Below are 23,306 nucleotides of genomic sequence, written 5' to 3'. Positions count from 1 at the left end.
AAAGCCATTGAGTAATTATAGACTATCATTGGAAACAACATTAGAAAGGAAAAGAGAACAAGATGCACAGTGTAAAGGAATAAGAAAAGAAGTTACATTAAAATCCTATAAAACAGAAAAAAGAATAAAAAAATTTTAATAGTAAAAAATTTGGTTGCCTTTTATTTATTTTTGTTTATTTTTTCAGGCTCTCTGGCCTTGTTCCCAATCTCAGGAAGCATGCAGTCCTTCACTATACATATTTTGTTGGCTATTGGTTTTTCATAGACAGCCTTTGTCAGTTTTATCACAAATGAATGTTGTAGTTTGTCAAAAGTTTTCCTGTATCTACTGAAATTATAATGAGTTTTTGTCCTTTATTCTATTAATACAGTATCTAAGACTAACTGATTCCCAGATAGAAAAGCAACCTTGCATTCTTACAATAAACACCAATAGGTTATGGCATATAATGTTTTGTGGGTGTTGCTGAATAGGTTAATGTATCTTTAAACATTTTTGTGTTTATTCTCATGAAGGATACTGGTCTATAGTTTTCTTGTGCTGTCTTTCTCTTATGTTGGTCTTGCTACTGGCCTCACAAAAGGAGTTGGGAAGTGTTCCTTCCTCCTCTATATCCTGAAGGGTTTATGAACTACTGGTATAATTTCTTTTTAAATATTTTAATTCCAGGCACAGTGGCTCACACTTGTAATCCCAGCACTCTGGAGGTTAAGAAAGAAGGATCATCTGAGCCCACGAGTTCAAGACCAGCCCAGGCAATTTAGGAAGAACCTCTCTACATTAAAAAAAAAAAAAAATAGGCTGGGCTTGATAGCACGCCTGTAGTTCCAGCTACTAGTACAGGCTGAAGGAAGACTACATGAGCCCAGAATTCAAGGCTGCAGTGAGCCATGATCACGCCACTGCACTCCAGTAGGGCAATAGAGCAAGACCCTATCTCAAAAATAAATGAATGAATGATAAAATTCAATGGAAGGAGTGGACCAAGAAGGCTAAATAGAAGCCTCCAGTGATTGTCTCCCCTGCAGAATGCCAAAATGAACAATTATCTGTACAAAAAAGGACCTTCGTAAGAACCGAAAATCGGGTGAGTGATCATAGTACCTGGTTTTAACTTCATATTAAGGAAAGAGGCACTGAAGAAACTAAGAAAGATAGTCTTCAATCAGCTATACCACTCCTTCCCCATCCCCCAGAAGCAGTCACACGCAGGACACAGAAGCTGTGCACCTGGGGGAAGGAAAGCACTTCGCATTGGAACTCAGTGCTATCCTGTCACAGCAGAAACCAACCCAGGGCAGAATTTAGCCAGCACTCACTGAGAGAACATTTAGACCAGCCCTAATCAGAGGCAAACTGTCCATCCCAGTGGTCAGAAACTACATTCTGGCAAGCTCTGCCACAATGGGCTAAAGTGCCTTGGGGTCCCAAATAAACTTGAAAGGCAACTAAGATGAAAACAGCTGCAATTCCTGGGCAAGTCCTGGTGCTGGGCTGGGCTCAGAACAAGTGGACTTGGGGGGCACATGACCTGCGATACCAGCTGTGGCCACCATGCAAGTGCTTGGCCATGCCTACCCCAAACCCAGGTAGTACAGCTTGCAGTAATAAAAGTGACTTCTTTCTTCTGCTTGAGGAGGAGGGGGAGAGTAAAGAGGACTTTGTCTTACAACTGGGATACCAGCTCAGCCACAGTAGAACAGGGCACCAGCGAGAATCCTGAGTCCCAGACGACATTTTTAGATACACTCTGGGCCAGAAGGAAACCCGGTGTCTTGAGGGGAAGGGCTCAGTCTGATGGGATTCATCACCTACTGACTAAAGAGCCTTTGGGTGATGAATTATCAGTGCCAACCAGGTAGTACTTGCCATGGGCTCTGGTTAAGACCCAGGGCCATGCTGGCTTCAAGTGTGACCCAGCACATTCCCAGTTGTGGTCACAGGGAGAAACCCTTTCTGCTTGAGAGAAGAAGGAAAAGTAAAGGAGACTTGCATTACGTTTCATGCCTTGCAACATGGGCACCAGCTTGGCCACAGAGACGCAATATCCCCAGAGGGCTTCTGGGGTCCCCAGTTCTAGGCCTTGGCTCTTAGACAGGATTTCTGGACCTGCCCTGGGCCAGAGGGAAGCCCGCTACCCTGAAAGGAGAGACTCAGGACTGGCAGCATTCACCACAAGCTGACTACAGAGCCCTTGAGCCTTGAGTGAAAATCAGCAGTAGCCAAGCAGTCCTCACTGCAGGCCTGGGGCAATGGTGACCACAGGGAGAGACATCTCTATTTTAGTAAAGGGGAGGGAAGAATGAAAAGGACTTTATTTTGCAGTTTGGGTACCAGCTCAACAGCAGTGGAACAGAGCACCAGGTAAATTCCTACAGTTCCCAACTCCAGGCCTGGCTCATAGATGGCATCTCTTGACCCACCTGGAGGTGGGGCGAAATCACTGTCTTGAAGGAAAGGACACAAGACTGGTTAGATTTCCCTCTTGCTGATTGTAGAGCCACTGGGCCTTGAATGAACACAGGCAGTAGCCAGGCAGTGGTCACTTAAGGCCTTCAGTGAGACCCAGTGCTGTGCTGTGCTGCGTGCTTCAGGTCTGACTCCATGCAGTCCCAGTGGTGGTGGCTACAGAGGTGCTCGTATCACCGTTCCCCCAGTTATAGGCAGCTCAGCAGAGACAGAGAGACTCCATTTGTAGAAAAGTAAGTAAAGGAAACAAGAGTCTCTGCCTGGTAAGCCAGGGAATTTTCCAAGATTGTACCAAGACCACCAAGGTGGTACCTCTATAAGTCTGTAAGAACCACAGTGTTACTGGGCTTGGGGTGCCTCCTACAGCAGATTATGACTTAGGGTGGCCCCTAAAGCAGATATGGCTTCAGTGACCAAAGACTTAGATCAAACCCCCAAGTACCTTCAAATACCTGGAAAGTCTTCCCAAGAAGGATGTAGATAAACAAGCCCAGAAGACTACAATAAATACCTAAAATATTTAATGCTCTGACATCAATAAACATCCACAACCATCAAAACCAGCCAAGAAAACATGACTTCACCAAATGAACTAAATAAGGCACCAACACCAATCCAAGAGAGACAGAGATATGTGACCTTTCAAACAGAGAATTCAAAATAGCTGTTTTGAGGAAAGGCCAACAAAATTCGAGATAACACAGACAAGGAATCCAGAATCCTATCACATAAATTAAACAAAGAGACTGAAAAAATTTAAAAGAATCAAGCAGAAATTCTGAATCTGAAAAGTGCAGATGACATACTGAAGAATGCACTAGAGTCTCTTAAAAGCAGAACTGATCAAGCAGAAGAAAGAATTAGTGAACATGAAGGCAGGTTATTTGAAAATACACAGTCAGAAGGGACAAAAGAAAAAAATAAAAAACAATGAAGCACACCTACAAGACGGAGTTTCACCGTGTTAGCCAGGATGGTCTCTATCTCCTGACCTTGTGATCCGCCTGGCTCGGCCTCCCAAAGTGCCGGGATTACAGGCGTGAGCCACCGCACCTGGCCAATATTTTACCTTTTAAATAATTAAGAGTATAACTGGATTATTTCTAACACAAAGAAGGGATAAATGTTTGAGGTGATGAATACTTCAGTCACCCTGACCTGATTATTACACATTATACACCTGCATCAAAATATCTCATGTACCCCATAAATATATGCACCAATGTACCAACAAAAACAAAAATATATCATATATCTGGGCCGAGCACAGTGGCTCACGCCTGTAATCCTAACACTTTGGGAGGCTGAGGTGGGAGGATTGCCTGAGCTCAGGACTTTGAGACCAGCTTGGACAACATGGCAAAACCCTGTCTCTACTAAAAATACAAAGAATTATGCGAGTGTGGTGGTGTGCCCCTGTAGTCTCAGCTACTCAGCAGGCTGAGGCACAAGAATCACTTGAACTCGGGAGTTGGAGGCTGCTGTGAGCCACTGCACTCCAGCCTGGGAGACAAAGTGAGACTCTGTCTGAAATATATATACACATATATACATATATTTGATAAAATTCACTAGTAGCTATCTGGAGGCCAGGCGCAGTGGGTCATGACTGTAATCCCAGCACTTTGGAAGGCCAAGGCAGGCAGATCACTTGAGCCCAGGAGTTCAAGACCAGCCTAGGCAATATGGCAAAACCCTGTGTGTATACAAAATATACAAAACTAGCCGGGTGTGGTGGTATATCCCTGTAGTTCCAGCTAGTCATGCGGCTGAAGTGGGAGGATTGCCTGAGCCCAGGAGGTCAAGGCTGCAGTGAGCCTTGACCACTGCACTCCAGCCTGGATAACAGAGTGTGATCCTGCATCTAAAAAAACAAAACAAAAAAGCCATGTAGGTCTGAGATTTCCTTTACAGAAAGATTTTTAGTTATTAATTCAATTTAATTACTTGTTAGGGATGTATTCGTACATTTTATTTCTTCTTGAGTCAGTTTTGGTAATTTATGACTTTCTATGAATTTGCCCATTTTGCTTAAGTTGCTGAATTTGCTGGCCTAATATTTTTCATAATATTCACTTATAATCTTCTTACAGTTTCTAAGAGGTCAGTGGGTTACATCCACCTCCTTTCATTCTTAAAAAGTTTTGACAAACTTTGGTTTTTCCTTTATTTTTGGTTAGCCTAGCTAATGGTTTGTCAACTCCTTTAACTTTGATTGTGAAAATAAATACTGATTTTTCTCCACCATTTTTCTGTTTCCTATTGCCTTCCTTTGTATTACCTTTGGTTTAGTTTTTTTTTTTTCCTAGATTTTAAGGTAGAAAGTTCAGATTACTAACTTAAATCTTTCCTATTTTCAAACATAGGAATTAAAAGATATAAATTTCCCTCTAAGCACCTATTTAATTGCATCATATTTGGATATGCTTTATTCTTATTTTATTCAGATCAAAATACTATCTGACTTCCTTTGTAATTTCTTATTTGACCCAAGGGCTATTTAGAAATATGTTATTTATTAATTAGTTGATTATTTACAAATATTTTCAGATTCTCAAAATTTCCTTGTGTTGTTGAATTCTAATTTAACTTCGCTTTGGACAGAGAACATACTTTGTATGATTTCAACCTTTTTAAATTTATCAAGACTTGTTTTTATGGTCTAGTATATAGTTTGTCCTAAATAATGCTTCAAGTATGCTCAAAGAGAATGTGTTCTGCTCCTGTGCAGAATTCTGTTTTATAGTTGGTTAATTATGATATCTTTTAAAATATCAGTAGAAAGGAATGAACTATGTTATGGATGAACATCAAAAACATTACACTGAACAAAAAAGCCAGGAATAAGAAATCACATATTGTATAATTCCACTTATATAAAATGTCCAGAGAAGGCAGATTTATAAAGACAGAAAGTAGATTAGTGTTTGCGTGGAGCTAGGATCAGCAATGGCAGTCAATTGTAAATGCTCCTATGGGGTTTTACTAGGGAATAAAAATGTTGCATGGTGCTGGTTGCATACTCAATAAAGTTCCTAAAAATCACGGGACTACATACTTACAGTTGGTGAAGTTTATGATCTGTAAAATACAACTCAAGACAAATTTACATGGATATTTACAAATTCAATATAGATAAATGCCAATTTTAAAAATTCATTGGAAGTTTACTATGAGAAGTAACCATGGCATCAAACCCTTACTTCAAAAATCAATAATCAGGGCCAGGTGGGGTGGCTCACATCTGTAATCCCAGCACTTTGGGAGGCCAAGGCAGGCGGATCATTTGAGGTCAGGAGTTTCAGACCAGCCTGGTCAACATGGTGAGACACCGTCTCTACTAAAAATACAAAAATTAGCCATTGTGGTGGGGCATGCCTGTAATCCCAGCTACTTGGGAGGCTGACGCAGGAGAACCACTTGAACCCGGAAGATGGAGGCTGCAGTGAGCCAAGATCACGCACTCCAGCCTGAGTGACAGAGCCACTCTGTCTCAAGAAAAAAAAAAAAAAAAATCAATAATCAATTATGTCCTATTTTTCCCACTATATTTTTGCTAAAATACTAAATTGTATTTTTGGTAATCAAACAATCCCAGTGATGAGACCTTCATTACACTGTAATTCCAGGCACTAAATTTAGAAGGAATAAAAGAATCAGAAAAATGGCCATTTGCAAATCTTAATGAAATTAAGTGATTCAGGGCAACCATCAAAAATGGAGCTAAACCATGAGGAAAATGCAACGATGCACATGGCTAGTCAATCCTAGCATCACTAAAAGCAGGACCACCAGACATTATACACCTTCTAATGCCATGAATAAGAAGTATAAAGTATCAACTACTAGTCTTGCCAAAATTTCAGCCTGAATCTAACTGTGCTTTTAGACATAATTTTCCATTTACAGAAAACCCAAGGACTGGAGGAAGAAGCTAAATGAAAGTAAAAGAATCAGATATATCCAGAATATAAGACATTGTACAGGACAAGTGTCCAAGTTTCTCCAAAAAAATAAATAATACAGGAAGAGACTGTTTTAAATGCAGACTGAAGAGACACAACAGTGAAATGCCATGTATGAACCTTGTTTGGATCATATTTCAAATAACTCAACACTATCAGCATGTTTGAGACTACTGAGGAAATCTGACTATGGAATTACTGATAATTTCGTTCAGTTGATAACGGTACTATGGCTATTCAAGAAAACTGCTTTAAGAGACATATACAGAAGGATTTAGAGGTGAAATGACATGCTGTCCAAGATTTGCTTTAAATTACAATAGCAGCAGCAAAAAAGAAAAATGATAAAAGGCCAAGATGAAGCTTGGAACATGCTGAACTTTGTTCAATCTGGAGCCTTATTTATACTCTTCTTCTAGCTTTGTGTATGTTTGAAAAATATAATAATAAAAGTTTTGTTTTAAAGACAAAAAAATAAAGTTTAGTAGCAAGAATGTAATTGCCACTCAGCTTTTTATGGAACAGAGAAGATAATTTCCCACCAAACTGAAATGCGTATGGTTTCTGAGATCCCAGACCAGAATGACTTACCTTCTGGCAATCCTCTTGAAACTGGATTGAAATAATTCTTCCATGACATGCTGCTGTTCCCGACAAAGAACTTCTGTCATCAATTCCAACAACATAGGGCTTTGAGATAATTCCAATGCATCTAGAAACTAGAAAAAATACATCAACATCATCAAAATTTTGTTGAGTTTTACTAAAAATATAAAAAGTTTCTTATGTAATAAAAATATATAACATATAGAAAAATATACTAGAATTTCACAGACTTAACAAATACCCGTATTTCTGTCATTTTTATGGATATTGTGAGTGGCTGGTATATTTCAATGTTCACTATACCGAGCCTAGATTCTTTTTAAGTTTTTTTTTTTTTTTTTTTTTTTTTTTTTTTTTTTTTTGAGACGGAGTCTCCCTCTGTCGCCCAGGCTGGAGTGCAGTGGCGCGATCTCGGCTCACTGCAAGCTCTGCCTCCTGGGTTCACACCATTATCCTGCCTCAGTCTCCCGAGTAGCTGGGACTACAGGCGCCCGCCACCACGCCTGGCTAATTTTTTGCAGTTTTAGTAGAGACAGGGTTTCACCATGTTAGCCAGGATGGTCTCAGATCTCCTGACCTGGTGATCTGCCCTCCTCGGCCTCCCAAAGTGCTGGGATTACAGGCGTGAGCCACTGCGCCCGGCCCCGATTCTTTTTAGGTTTTGCAGATGTTACTCTTCTCTCTATCTCAGGTTCCGAGAGTACATGGAGATGAGCCTTCAACAGGCACCCCCTCCTTCACCATGCCAGGGACTCTTGCCCTTACTCTGATTCTGGTAATGTGCATCTTTTCCACATCGTCCTCACTACAGAGGGGATATCCCAGGCCACTCCCCCGATGTTCTCATCTTGACTCTCCCCTTTTCCATCTCAGTTTCTGTTCTATTTTCTAGGAGATATCTTAATTTTATCTTCAGAACAGAACAGGTATGTTTTTTAAATTTTGCTTCTGCATATTTAATTTCCAAGGATCATTATCCTATCTCGTGGACACAACACCTTCTTTCATCTCTGAAATTATTCTGTGCAGTTTCCACTGCACTCCAGTCTAGGTGACAGAGCAAGACCCTGTCTCAAAACAGAACAGAACAAAACAAAACAGAAAACACCAATGCATTTCATATCTATGTCCAGACTTGGGTCCCATCCCCAAGATAACTCATGTATACACAAACATTCCAAAATCCGAAACGCTTTTGGTTCCAAGCGTTTCAGATAAGGGATGCTCAAACTATCGTATTAGGGATAATCACAAAATGCTTCTCAAATAATTGCTATTCTATTAAAATTTGGAAATTATTGGTAATATTCTATTTCTTAGCTTCTTTTGGTATTACTACTCATAACTTAAATATACTTTATACTTTCCATTTTATGCATAAAATATTTCACAATTTAAAAATGGGAGAAAAAAACAGATTCTCGTGGATTCACATATATGCCTGTCACTGCTTTCCAAGTGAATAAAATGAATTCTCAGGCTACGCACACATAAATAACATGGGATATGGTGCTGATTTGGTATGTGCTTCCTCTTCTACAAATAATGACCCTAGTAAAAATGTACTGTACAAGCTTTGTGTAGAAAGAACATTCTGAATAACCTATCAGGTGGTTTACAACTTCTCTGATTATGGGTATTTCACTCACTTCTTTTCATCAAGATATGTAACAAAAAAAAATCAGTGTTCTCATTTTACTTGATATTACTAGAAACCAACCTTTTTCATACAGTCCACATAATTATTGAACCGCGGAGTTCCTGGGGGAAATTCTCTGGACTGCATGGGGAAGTGAGCAACGATGAGCTGCTCCAGAACACGCCTAAGTTCCTCCAGACTGCCTCCAGTGAGGCTGGTGAAGAATGGAAGAAGAGTGACAGCTTGGCCCTGTGGAACAAGGCACACATAAGAAACTGCACGAGTTATGGCTTATATATCCCACAGAATAAATAAAATTACTGTTTTCTAAAGACACTGCAAATAAAGCACTATGTGGAATCAATGAATCACTTCAGCATAATTTCTCAATTATATTAAAAACCAATCTGAATACAACTCTGTACCTCATTTTTTTTTTTTTTTTTGTAGATGCAGTCTCACTCTGTCACCCAGGCTGGAGTGCAGTGGCACAATCTAGGCTTACTGCAACCTCCGCCTCCTGGGTTCAAGTGATTCTCCCTGCCTCAGCCTCCAGAGTAGCTGGGATTACAGGCGCCTGCCACCATGCCCAGCTAATTTTTTTCGTATTTTTCATAGAGACAGGGTTTTGCCATGTTGGCCAGGACGGTCTCAAACTCCTGACCTCAGGAGATTCACCCGCCTTAGCCTCCCAAAATGTTGGGATTACAGGCATGAGCCACCATGCCCAACCTATACCTCAGCTTTGACTGTTACCCAGGCTAGTCAGTTGACTCCAGCTATGGACACATAAATAAATGGGACATGGTACTGATTCGATATGTGCTCTCTCTTCTACAAATAATGACCCTAGTAAAAATGTACTGTACAAGCTTTGTGTAAAAAGAACATTTTAAATAACCTAAGGAGTGGTTTACAACTACACATTGCAGAACTACATAAGAACTTCATACTGAGCTTAACAAGAACTAGGAGTTGATTCCTATTCTCTCTTGCATGGCAGATAAATTTCAAGACTGTCTACGGAGAAATGGGAAACTTGATTTATCACACAGCAGAAAATTCCAAAGAATTATCCCCTTTATCCAGTAAAAAGGTCCCTTGAATTAAGGTCACTTTTCAATAGTGTTTAAAATCTAATTGTTCTAGGACTTTAAAATTAGTAACCTTAAAATGACAATATTTATTAATTCTTGACCCTAAAAATCACCAAAAATGTTTATATTATTTTTAATAGAAAAATGACTAATAGTCATTATAGCCAATTTAAATCATATGTATGCAAACACAAATGTTAATTCATCCAAACATGATAATCTTATACTTTAAAAGAAATGTTCTAGGCCAGGCGTGGTGGCTCACACCTGTAATCCCAGCACTTTGCGAGGCCGAAGCAAGCAGATCACTTGACGTCAGGAGTTTGAGAGCAGCCTGGCCACTATGGTGAAATATACTAAAAATACAAAAATTAGCCAGGCCTGGTGACGCACGCCTGAGATCCCAGCTACTCGGGAGGCTGAGGCACGAGAATCACTTGAACTCAAGAGGCAGAGGTTGCAGTGAGCCATGATTGCGCCACTGCACTTCAGCCTAGGCGACAAAGCGAGACTGTCGCAGAAAAGAAAAGAAGAAAAAGAAAAAGAAAAGAGAGAGAGACAGAAAGAAAGGGATGCAAGGAAGGAAGGAGGGAGGGAGGGAGGGAGGAAGGAAGGAAGCAAGTAAACGTTCTCATGTCTTGGAGAGACACCCTGAACTGAAGCAGGTGCAGGTCAGATAACATGCCCGGCCTGCTTGGCCTTCCTTGCTCGCTGACGGGTGGGCTGACTACACAGGTGAACAAACACGCCCAAACAGGATGGTTATCAAGACTGGCTAATAAGTATAGGGGGATTACTGTGCTAGTCTCCCTATTTTTGAACATGTTTGAAATTTCCCATAATAAAAAATAAAAAACATCACAAATATGCAAAAATAAAAAATATGAAAATAGAAGAGAATGTAATCCAAAAAAAATAAATATTTCACTGTTTACCTTTAAATGTAGATCCAGTTTTGTGTCAGCAAGTAGACTAATATATGTTGTAAAGACTTCAGGGAATGAACCATGACTTGTATTAAAAGATACAGATGAATCAATCTAAAGGAAGGAAAAGAAAACAGGACACATTTGTATATTACATCTTTATTTCCTTTGTTTAAATTCCAGAAATGAACTGTAAATTTAATTATGGGTTTCAATAATATTTCCACAAGCTTATTGTAAAATATTGTAATACTATCTGTTAAGACAATACATGCAAAGGTACATTAAAAAGATATAGCATAAGAAATAGTAAGTCTAATAAACAATGGAAAAAATTTAAAAAGGTAAATATAAGCAACTATCCTGTCAAAATATCTTCTTATTTGTCAAACCAATGAGCTTTTGGAGCAATCTCCATCAAATTTTAAAGACACAAGTTACAGAGTTCAGAAGAACAAACATGACTCCTTTTTAAAGGAATCTCAAAATACCTGTAAAATTTTTGCCAGTAAGGCCAGCACTGCCATTTTAGTTTCGAGAGGGGAATCTTTGGCCCACCAGGAATCACACTTCTTCCAGTGTTGCAGAATTGTAGTCGCAAGTTTCAGTCCTTGGTGTTTCTGGCTTGCTCGCTCCCTGAAGCTCTGGTCTAACATGCCGTTCAAAACGGTACTCACCTAAGACAATTTTGTTGTGAGTGAAGAAAAATTCTTAATTTTGAAAATGACAGAAAACAAAATTTACCTTTATTTCAAAGTTATTCTTGGAAAATAAATAAGCTATTTCTATAATAGATGTTTATCTACTTCAAAACTCCTCGAGTTTGATTTGAGGTGCACTTTAACCATAGTTTTTCCACAGAAAGTACAGGGTGGCCTTAGCTATGTCATCAGGCTCATCCAGCTTCTCCTGGCTTTCCTAGTCTGGGCAGTCTAGGAAACAGGAGTCAGCTCTCTTCTGTCACCACCACCATCACTGTACATGCATGCACACGCACACACAGGTGTACACACACAAGCACATAAATATGCACATATGCACACTTCCTGTCCCACCACCACTGTACATGCATGCACAAGCACACACAGATGTACACACATAAGCAAACATGCACCCAAGCGCATACTTCTGGTCCTACCACCATACAGGCACACACTAGCACACACAGTTGTACATACACAAGTGAACATGCACACATGCAAATACACACTTCCTGTTCAACTACCATCATACGTGCACACCCACATTTCCTGTCTCACCACCACTCCTGCAACAGAGTGACAGGCTCATTTTGATCAGATTAACATTCACTATTCCTGTCATACTGACTATGCAAACATTTTCCACAGATGTTCCAAGTAGAAACAATGCTTTTCCCTTTTTGCACATTTTGTACTCCGTGAAGCTAATCTTGTTTGCTTTCATTGCGGTTTTCAATGTGTCTGTCATTAATTCGTCATCAAACTCTCCCCAGTTATGAAATTGCTGCAAGCCCTCTAAGCCTATCAGGTCTATCTGCCCCATCTCTGTGGCAACTCAGCTCCTGATCCGCAATGCTGGTGCTGGGTCATCCACGCCTCTGTGCAGTGCTGACATACTGCATCCAGCACCTTCCCGTCTTGGCTTACTGCGTGATCACTTTCCACCCAGCAGCAACATGATGAGAGTGCACAGGGACCTCTTGGGGATCTGGCATGTCTAAAACATCTGCATTCCACTCTCACATAATGGATAATCCAGCTGGATTCAGAACTCTAGGCTGGAGACTTCTCTTATGAATTGTGGAAGAAATCTGGTTCAAGTCTTGCAGTGTCCACACTGCTGCTGAGAAGACATATGTCATTCAATTTCTAGATCCTTTCACACATAACTGCTTTTTCTCCAGTGGAAACCTGAGAATCTTTTCTTGTAGTGAAACCCCAGGGTTCTGAATTCTCAAGAAATGTGCTCCACGTGGAGCTGTTTCTGTGCACCACGCTGGAAACTCCATGGCCCTCTCCTACCTGGAAACTCAAAGCCTTTGCTTCTGGGCTCCTCTGGAGCTGTATCCTCAGCAAATGTCTCTCCTGGCCCCTGCCTTCTGGAGCCAAGGCCCTGCTGCTCAACCTCATGCATGAATCCCTAGTCTCCTCCTCATTTCTCTCGTGTTTTCCGTTTTGTCTTTTCACTCTACTCTCTGTGAAAGTTACTCAAGTTTACCTTCCAAACTCTTTCATTTTTAATTTCTGATGCCTATGCTTAATTCCCGAGACATTTTTTGTTCTCTGATGTTCATTCTCCAAAGTAATTCTTATTTCACAGTTTTGTCTCTCATCTTTCAGTTTTACTTCTCCACCTTACATTCCCATCTCAGTGAACGGGCCTTGCCACAGTTGCCCATGTCCTGCTATGCCCTCTGGCGTCCCTTTCCCCAAGTGCCTGGGCCCCAGGGCTGCCGGCTCACAGGTATTACCCGCCTGGAAGTGCTGTGCAGCATGCAGGGCTCACTGGTGGGGAGGATCACTGTCGCTGACCCAGCTGGCTGTGATGCCTGCATCTTTATTATCTCTTAGGGCTTGTCAGGATATTCTGGTGCCCTGTCAAGGGCAGACGCTGAACTGTATTCGGAGGGAAAGGGCAGACAGCCTCAAAGTCTAGAATTTAGGTAGGTTTGCACTGAACTTCCCTCTTTTCCTGATGGTATCCATATATTCAGCCATGCCAGAGCCTCCCAGTCTGGAGGTCTCTATCCTCTCCAGGGAGTCACTGCCTCCTGCCTTCTCTTTAAGTGGGATCAGACCTCCAGCAGCAGGGAAAGGAGGCTGCCCTGTAGGGGAAAGCTGGCCTTTGCCTAATCTTCTCTTCTCAGCCTCTGCTCACCCCTGCTCTCATGCCTGCCCTGCTGGGGCTCGGCACTTCCAACTTCCGATGTTCCACACCTGTCCTTTAGATTTACAACTCTTGTCACTCTTGGAAATCCTTTTCTCCTTTTCTCTGTGTCCTTTGAGACTGTAGTGGTGTTTTTGTTAAATCTCATTCTGTTACTTTAGAGGAATTTAGGGCAGGAATAGAGGTTAAGGTGTATGCTTTTTCTATCATTTCCATCAGAGGTCATAGTTTACGAAATCAGAATGTTAAATCTGAGTGTCATCTACTACGATTTTATTTCTAATTTTAAAGAATACAAATTCCTACTGCAATCTACCACAAAAGATTCCCTTACAACACACAAGCACTGTTTGCAATAGAAGCTCAACTTACGAAATCATGTACTCTCCCTTAAAATGGTCATACCAACAGTTAGCAGTTTCTGTCCACAGAACAAATTAAATTTCAAAATCCCAGAGGTTTAGCAAACGAAAGTCAACTATATATTAAATACTGATCTCCAGAGAGTCAATGTGAGGGGGAAAGGGGGACACAGCAGGAACGTGCCAGAAATGATAACTCAGCATCAAGGCCACAAGAGAGCTCTGAGAACAGCGAGGTCTACCGGGGTGTGGAGACCTGCCTGCAGCTGGTGTGAATGCAAAGTCAGCTCTGGGCCCCAGGATGGGTTTATAAGCTCCAAGGCCACGTCTTGGCAAACATCAATATCCTGCATAGCTGTGCCTTATAATATTTAGGCTTAGAAATTTGCAAAGCATGAGGGAATAGAAAAAACAATCAATGTTTCATCATCCAGTTACACTCATTAGCTATTTATTTTTTTGAGATAGAGTCTCGCTCTATCACCCAGGCTGAAGTGCAGTGGGTGTGATCTCCGCTCACTGCAACCTCCGCCACTCAGGTTCAAGCAATTCTCCTGCCTCAGCCTCCTGAGTAGCTGGGATTAACAGGCGCGTACCACCATGCCTGGCTAATTTTTTGTATTTTTAGTAGAGACAAGGTTTTGCCATGTTTGCCATGCTGGGCTCGAAATCCTGACCTCTGGTGATCCACCCACCTCCACCTCCCAAAGTGCTAGGATTATAGGCATGAGCCACCATGCCTGGCCTAACATTCATTAACTATTGATAAGTGGTATGTTTTGGGTTTTTCTGAGTTTGTTAAAAGCAAGAGCTTTTAACCTTCTAGGAAAAAGTCTTGTCATGCTTTAATGAAATATTTCAGGAATATGGCAACCCTTTTATGAGGATTATATAAGAAAATATTGACCAGGCGCGGTGGCTGACGCCTGTAATCTCAGCACTTTGGGAGGCCAAAGCGGGCAGATCACGAGGTCAGTTCAAGACCAGCCTGGCCAACATAGTGAAATCCCGTCTCTATTAAAAATACAAAAAATTAGCTAGACGTGGTGGCAGATGCCTGTAATCCCAGCTACTCGGAAGGCTGAGGCAGGAGAACCGCTTCAATCTGGGATGCAGAGATTGCAGTCAGAAGAGATCGTGCCACTGCACTCCAGCCTGGGCAACTATGCAAGACTCTGTCTCCAAAAAAAAAAAAAAAAAAGAAAGAAATTTCAAGTGAGCTAGACTAGCCCAATCAGTCCTGACAAAGAAAAACAAAGCTGGAGGCTAAAAAAAAAAAAAAAAAAAAGTTTACTTAAAAGAAAATTTTGTTACCATTTTGGGATTATCCACTGATGACTGCATGAGCTCCAATACAGCAAGATCCAGATTTTTCAATAATTCCATGTTGATAGTTTCTGAGAACAAGCTATAGAAATACTCCCCATGGGAGAAGTGGATGACACTGCTCTGTAAGCTGCCCAAGGATGGCGTGGACAGCACTGCTGGGTTCAGGAGAAGACTCACGAGGCGTTCACACTGGAAAAAAGAAAGGAGAGGTACCATAACCAGCGCACATCTTCGCATGGCACAGAAAGACCGCTGGCAACTAATTAACTTTGAAATTGGAAAATGACACAGGTCTAAAAAGAGCCTGATATGTGAAGTCTGGATTCAAGCTGAAATTGTATATATTTCAACTAGCCTCCATCTTCTAGGTTTCATTTTGGGAAAGAAATCTTCCTTGACCCATATTTCTTCCAAATGTCCAAAAATCTTGTAGTTGTTTTTTATTTTTATTTTTTGAGACAGGGTCTCACTCTGTTGCCCAGGCTGGAGTGCAGTGGTACGATCTCGGCTCACTGCAAACCTCCACCTCCTAGGTTCAAGCGATTCTCTAGCCTCACCCTCCCGAGTAGCTTGGATTACAAGGGTGTTCTACCACCCCTGGCTAATTTTTGTATTTTTAGTAGAGACAGCATTTCACCATGTAGTTCAGTCTGGTCTTGAACTCCTGACCTCAAGCAATTCACCCGCCTTGGCCTCTCAAAGTGCTAGGATTACAGGCAATAAACCACCCTTCCCAGCCTTGCTGTTTTTTAAAGACAGGGTGTCACTCTGTTGCCCAGGCTGGAGTGCAGTGGCATGCTCATGACTCACTACAGCCTTGACTTCCTGGGCTCAAGCGATCTTCCCACCTCAGCCTCCTGAGTAGCTGGGACTACAAGCATGTGCCACCATATCTGGCTAATTTTTAAAATTTTTTTTGTAGAAACAGGGTCTCGCTATGCTGCCCAGGCTGGTCTCAAACTCCTGGGCTCAAGCCATCTGCCTACCCCACCATTGTTGCTTTGAGGGTAGAGTCTATTAAGGATGAGTATTTTTAAACAATTTAAATATGTAATTGCTTACATTAATTGGACAAAGGGGTGAAAAAGGGGTTTCTGCTACAGAAGCAAGGAAGTTGAGATGGAGTGAACACAGAGGGCTAGCTACAGATTTCAGCTATAGCAGGGACTATTTAAAGTCAGCCCTGCATGATTCAAAGAGCCATGAGAATATTTTTTTTGGAGACTCTGGTTCCTCTGGGATTATCCTTCAGAGGCCCTCCTAATCATCCATGTGAAGGACCACCAAGGAGAGAAGAGGCCACATGTCAACACGGCTCAGCTTCATAGTCACAAAACGTTCTCTAGCTAATTCCTTTTGGAAACAAAGTGGGATAGACAAAACCTTAATTTAAAAAGAATGTCGTTCTATTCTGTTTTTTTTTTCTTAAACTATTGAGAAAATAATCTTTCAGAAAGAAAGTTGGCTCATGCAAATCATACAATACTTGTCCAGCTAAAACCTTACTACCCCAATTCCACAGTTTCTAGAGACACCTGCAAGTGACATGTGTATTTCTATTATTAAGGGAGTACAGCATGAAGAGGTGTTTTTCCTACCAGTCCTCCAAAAGCAAAGGCTAACTCCAGAAGTCCGCTGGCCAGCTGCTTACAACTGAGGTCTAGAGAAGGCAAACACTGTCTCTCATCTCCGGGGGCAATGCCTTTATAAACCAGGGAAAGAAGTTCTGTGCCAATAGAATGATGCAGATCTGTGGACTAAAAGAAAGCCAACATTGAAATGCTTAGCAAAAAGATATTTCTTAGAAGAAAACAACTTCACTCCTCTCATTAAATAAAAAGCCCACTTCAGATAGCACTGACAATTACCTTCCTATATTCAAAAAAATTTTAATTCAACTTTGCTTTTGTTGTTCTTGCTGTTTTGAGACAAAGTCTCGCTCTGTCGCCCAGGCTGCAGTGCAGTGGTACAAGCAATTGCTCAAGCTTCCAGGCTCAAGCAATCCTCCCACCTCAGCCTCCTGAGTAGCTGGGACTATGGGTCCGTGGCACCCACTCCTGGACAATGTTTTTGTGTGTGTTTTTTTAATTGTTTGTAGAGATGAATCCCTGTCATGTTGCCTGGGCTGGTCTCAAACTTGTGGCCTCAAGCAATCCTCCTATCTGAGCCTCCCAAAGTGCTGGGATTACAGGTATGAGCCACTGTGGCTCAACCTTGCTTTCTATGCTAGATTCTTCATTTGTGTTGTCTTGCCACAAAGGTACAACAGCAGTTCCTAAAGTTTTTCAGAAAGCTGCCCTGGAAATATCTGAATGTCCTTTATTTTACTTTCATTTTATATTTATAAATTTTTACATTTGCTTTCATACTTATATTGATATATAATAGATATAAAGATAGATAATATCTACATGTCTAGAGCAAGTATTTCTATAATTCCCATTTCAGCATGCTCAATACATAAAGGACTTTTAAGAATATAAATAAATACACTAATTACCATACTAAAGCTAAAATAAATGTAAAAACAAATAGGTTATAGTTACCTGAGATGGTAATATACTATGCAGAAGCCCAGCTCTGTGAAGCTGTTTACAGGCAGACACAACAGCAGCCAGCCTGCTCCTGTCCATTTGCGCGTCAGGGCCATACAAGTTGACGGCACAAAGCTCCTCAATGCTGGCCATGCGAGAAAAACAGTAAATTAGGTGAGCTCTAATCTCATTAAATTATTAAGATACACTTAAAAAAAAATGTTTGCACTGTTATGAAAGCAGAGGCAACACCTAACAGGATCCATATGCACTAAGCTAGCATGGAGATCAAACACGGTGCTAACCACATCTGAAGTCTGCTTAAGTTTGGTGCAGGGAAGGCACTGGTTATATGTGATTTCTAAGCAACTATTGAGGTCACTGGCAGCAAACATCCCACTAATATGAGCCTTCCCTGAGGAAGCAGGAGCAGCTGCAGGAGCACGGCAACATATTAGGGCCTGAAATTCCAGGACAACATGTTCCCGATTGTGACCGAAGTACCCACCTCTGTGCTGTTATTTTCTCTCTCAGATGGGTCTCCAGGATATCTTTGTATGGGGACATCTTTAGTGCTTTCATCAGGTTCACACAAACTTCAGGAAGATGAGCCATAACCTGGACGTCTCCGATGTTGAAACCTATGCTTGCAGGCTCACACAGCGTCTGCACCAGGACTCTCATCAAGTGTGTATTACACAAGTCCTTCTTCAGGAGCTATAACAGATGGTTTGAGAAAAACACTTCATCAGCCAGCATTTCTATTTTCACCAGAGTGTAGGGCCCACGAGATTGGGAACTTCTGCCTGACTAAGAGAGAGGTGGACAGAGTTTCTCTGTAAAACAGGGGCAGCGTAAACACATGAGGTTTGTGGGCTAGACAGTCTCTGCTGCAACTCCTTATGCGTCTGATAAGAAAGCAGCACAGACAACAGGTGGAGAGAGGCGCACAGCCATGCTCCTATATAGCTTTATCTACGGAGCAGGCAGCAAGTGGGGTTGTATCCATGGACAGGGTTTCCCAGCCCCTGACTCAGGACACTGCTGCATCCCAGGGCCTAGTGTGCCATAGGCACCTGGCAGAGATTCCCTCAGTGAACTGACTGGAGTTTGTTTACACAATAAGCCTCATGGATACATCTATAAATATTTGCTAGTATGTGTTTCCTAAGGTAAATGTTTGATCACAGCATAAAATACAGCATCCAATAAAACAATTAGAAAAAACTATTTTGTATTTTATTCACACAATGAAACTCTGAAGGACATGCAAAGTTTCATGATTTTCAATAGATGGTTCACCATGACTGTAGTTATTAACGATACATTGTAATTTTGCAAATTGCTAAGAAAATAGATTTAAAAGTTCTCATCACAAAAAATGTTACATATGTGAGGTAACAGATACATTAATTAGCTTGATTTAGCCATTCCACAAGGCAAACCATATCAAAACATCATGCTGTATAACATAAATACAGTTTTTGTCAACTAAAATAAATAGACAAATTTATTTTGACAGATAACTCTTCTGAGAATGCAAAGTTTTAGAAAAGCCAAAACCTGGCCTTCTCTTCCTGGTTCTTTCCGAAGTCAGGAAAAGCTGGGTTGAGAGGATGAAAAATAATAATAATAATAATCATAATAATTTTTTTAAGCCAAAATCCCTTCTAATAGAAACCTTTGAAGCAGTTTTCTAGTAAAAAAAACTGACCTCAAATTAACAGAGCAGCCTACCTTCCATCCTTCTGGGGAGGTGTTCAGCAGAGTCGTGGTGAACTCCATAATCCGGACTACAACGGTGCATTTGCTGTAGTTGTACCTTTCTCCCTCTTGGGGGCTTGGTCTGTCACCTGCTGCCCCAGTGCCAAAGCACTTTTCTGCTGCTATAAGGTCATGCATGGCAATGCTTTCTAAAAAGAAAGCCACTGCTTTCAAAAGTGAAGACTGGGCTTCAGTACCTAGAAGCAATTATAATAAAATATTAATATATGCTTCCTTTCAACTCCACTAAGATTAATATAAAATTGCTTCTCTAAGTATAGGTATGACATACGTTCAGTAAAAATTCAAAATTTTTCAAAAGAAACAAACAGCTTAATAATAGCTGAATAAAGTTGCAGTTATTGCTTCTCATATCAAAAGGACACACTGATGGAAGGTCAGGTCTTTATTCTCAAACATTACATGAGAAGATAAATTAATATGATCATTTTAAAGGGCAATTTGGCACTTCATACCAAGTTTTAAAAAATATGCATGCCAATTTCTATCAAATGTTTAAAAACTCATTATGCTTTGATCCAGCAATGAAATTTTAACCTAATTAAATGACTGCAGAATTGTAGAGGTGTGGTTGTAAGAATGCTCTTTTAAGCATTGTTATTAATAATGAAGGCTATTAATAATGAAAAAGTAAAAAATCCTGTCCTTCAAAGGACAGAAACAAATTATGGAGCAGTCTTCAAGCAGGTGTGGACGGGTACCAGTCATCTTATGGAATCAACTTTCAGATCCATCCTCAAAAGGGCTTTGTCATAAAACTCATTTGTCTGAAAACACCCTGGAGCTGGTTCTCCTTTCCCTTCTCAGCCTGTTCATCACGACTCTCCTGCTTAATGAAAGACAGATCCACCCTCACCTCTCTCCAGTCTAACTATAGTTTATTACTCTAAGGTGCACAGCCCTTCAGAGCACCAAGGGACAATTTAAAATACTCGTATACTGTTGAAAGAGTAAAGGCAATGATTGAGTAAGAAAGTCTTTTTGTAAGTCTCACAGTTTCTAATTCTTTGTTTCCAACATAATTTAAGGAAAGTCAATCAAACTGTCAACTGACCTCATTAAAAATAATTTTGATAACATGCATTTTGATGTATTCCAAGAACTGAGATAACTTACATTAAGAATTACTCTCAGCCAGGCGCCATGGCTTCCAGCACTTTGGGAGGCCAAGGTGGGCGGATCACAAGGTCAGGAGATCAAGACCATCCTGACTAACACAGTGAAACCCCGTCTGTACTAAAAATACAAAAAATTAGCTGGGCGCAGTGGTGGGCGCCTGTAGTCCCAGCTACTTGGGAGGCTGAGGCAGGAGAATGGCATGATCCCAGGATGCAGAGCTTGCAGCAAACCGAGATCGTGCCATTGCACTCCAGCCTGGGCGATAGAGACTCCATTTCCAAAAAAAAAAAAAGAATTATTCTCAAAAATCAGATATCCTTGAATCCAACAGAATATTGAATTGTAAGACACACTGCAACCATGGATCTGTTAAATATGGGAAAATGTACATTTTAGAATAAATCAAATATGGCACTTATTTATGTGAACAAGTTTGTTTTGTTTCATTTTCTGAGACAGAGTCACTGGAGTGCACTGGTGCGATCTCAGCTCACTGCAACCTCCGCCTCTGAGGTTCAAACGATTCTTGTGCCTCAGCCTCCTGAGTAGCTGGGATTAACAGGGACCTGCCACCACGCCTGGCTAATTTTTGTATTTTTAGTAGATATGGGGTTTCTCCATGTTATCCAGACTGGTTTCAAACTCCTGACCTCAGGCGATGTGTCTGCCTCGGCCTCCCAAAGTGCTGGGATTACAGGTGTGAGTCACTGCGTCCAGCCATGAACAAGTTTTTTTAATACTAAAATCTATACATACAAAAATAGAACTCCAACCACATAATTTTACAGTTTATATGTAACAATTATCAAAATTTTTATATTTGTTGTGGCAGTGAAAAATGTAATGTGCACTAATAATAAACATAATCATAACACAGAAGAAAAATTTTTTTTGAGACAGGGTCTCACTCTATTGCCCAGGCCAGAGTACAGTGGCACAATCACGGTTCACTATAGCCTCAACCTTCCAGGCTCAAGCGATCCTCCCACCTCAGACTCCCTAGCAGCTACGCCTGACTAACTTTTGTATTTTTTGTAGAGATAGTGTCTCGCCGTGTTGCCCAGGCTGGTCTCAAACTCCTGGGCTCAAGTGATCCTCCTGCCTTGGCTTCCCAAAGTCCTGGGATTACAGGAGAGAGCCACTGCACCCAGCCAAGGAATCTTTAAACATATACACCTTTTCATTAAAAAGACATAGATAGGGATATAGTAAAATCTTAAGCAAATAACTTAATACTTTAGGATAAAATCATTTGAAGGGTATGAAATGATAATATGAATTCAGGGACTCTGCAAAATTTCTAATAAAGCGGCTATATTTTAAAGCCAATGATGCTGTATATAAAACTGCTACAGTATTTATTGTTCATGGAATACATTTTTTTAAAGTAATACTAACAGTTTTGTGTATTTAAAATGTCAACATTTACAACACACCAGAAAGTATAACTTTTTCAATTATATAAAACTATGAGAAAAACTGTATTTGTCAACTTTGAAGTGTGAAGGAAGGAACCCTCGTGGTGAGGTGACATGAAAGCATGGGCAAGGCGGCCGCACAGCACCTATTGTCATGTCGCTGGGATTCTGACCTGGCAGAGCCACTGCCAAGGGTGACCCTGGCAGCATAACATACACCAGCAAGAGGCAAGGGTGACCTACCCAAGACCTGGAGCGCTCCCACAATTCTCTCGCCAATGAAAGTGTTGTAGCACTCCAGCGCAGCTAGGAGCAGGTCCAGCCAGCACAGCGTGGTCTGCAGGCTGAATGGCCCCCGCAGGTCCAAGAGGGTGGGCTGGGCCAGGATGCCAGAGGGCTGGTCACAACCGCCCCCCTCAAAGGTGTTGATGATAAAAGAGATACCTTCTTCCTTGAGAACATCTTTCAGCCACAAATTAGGGGATCTGTTGCCTTTAAAAAGAAACAAAATTAAAATACACACACATACCTACATTTCTTTAATCTAATCTTTATACCTAAAATTTCAAAATGATATGGGACAATCTTTTTTCATTTTACTATGCATTCAATTTGTTTCACTGTAATAACTTCCAAGAATGTATTTCCAACACAGCCATTCTCTTCAGGTTCCTTAAACATTATAAAAACAGTTGGACACCATTTGGAGTAGCTGCATACTAATACTCTTTCCCCTGCCTTTTTATTTAAAAATCATTATTCCTTTTAAGTCACAAAATAGCATTTGCAAATGAGAACAATAATATCTACCTCTTGGACAGTTACAAAGATTAGCAGAATTAAAGTGGTTAATATTTGAACATGTGCTTAGAATAACATCTACCACACAGAAGTGCAGCATTTGTTAAATAAGAGAATCCAAGAAGCTGTTTTTTGCAAGAAATTTTCTTTTAAATATTAAACTTCTTCTAAATTAAAAAGACAAATACATAAAACTTCATTTTGTATGCTCTGAAATTAGTAGCATCGAAAATGTCAAATCATTCTGACTCTAATGAAGAATTCAAATCTCTGATGTATTAAAAAGAGAACATTTGGCCGGGCACAGTGGCTCAAGCCTGTAATCCCAGCACTTTGGGAGGCCGAGATGGGCGGATCTCGAGGTCAGGAGATCGAGACCATCCTG

General features: G+C 40.8%; 1 protein-coding gene across 2 annotated transcripts in view; it reads right to left on the bottom strand.

The window, feature by feature from the left end:
• Positions 1–23,306, bottom strand: part of PRKDC (protein kinase, DNA-activated, catalytic polypeptide) — a 189,562-nt gene that overhangs the window by 95,598 nt on the left and 70,658 nt on the right. For both annotated transcript variants that reach the window (XM_011945691.1, XM_011945692.1), the window contains exons 31-40: positions 22,364–22,612; positions 19,536–19,759; positions 18,307–18,515; positions 17,811–17,943; positions 16,863–17,021; positions 15,250–15,453; positions 11,197–11,382; positions 10,715–10,819; positions 8,764–8,931; positions 7,029–7,156 (exon numbers count right to left, since the gene is read on the bottom strand). In XM_011945691.1, the coding sequence (XP_011801081.1) occupies positions 7,029–7,156; positions 8,764–8,931; positions 10,715–10,819; positions 11,197–11,382; positions 15,250–15,453; positions 16,863–17,021; positions 17,811–17,943; positions 18,307–18,515; positions 19,536–19,759; positions 22,364–22,612 (1,765 nt within the window). The remainder of the gene's footprint in view (positions 1–7,028; positions 7,157–8,763; positions 8,932–10,714; positions 10,820–11,196; positions 11,383–15,249; positions 15,454–16,862; positions 17,022–17,810; positions 17,944–18,306; positions 18,516–19,535; positions 19,760–22,363; positions 22,613–23,306) is intronic.

Source organism: Colobus angolensis, unplaced genomic scaffold (assembly GCF_000951035.1).
Source record: "Colobus angolensis palliatus isolate OR3802 unplaced genomic scaffold, Cang.pa_1.0 Scaffold243, whole genome shotgun sequence".
Lineage (NCBI taxonomy): Eukaryota > Metazoa > Chordata > Mammalia > Primates > Cercopithecidae > Colobus > Colobus angolensis.
This window is presented reverse-complemented; position numbering and strand designations above follow the sequence as displayed.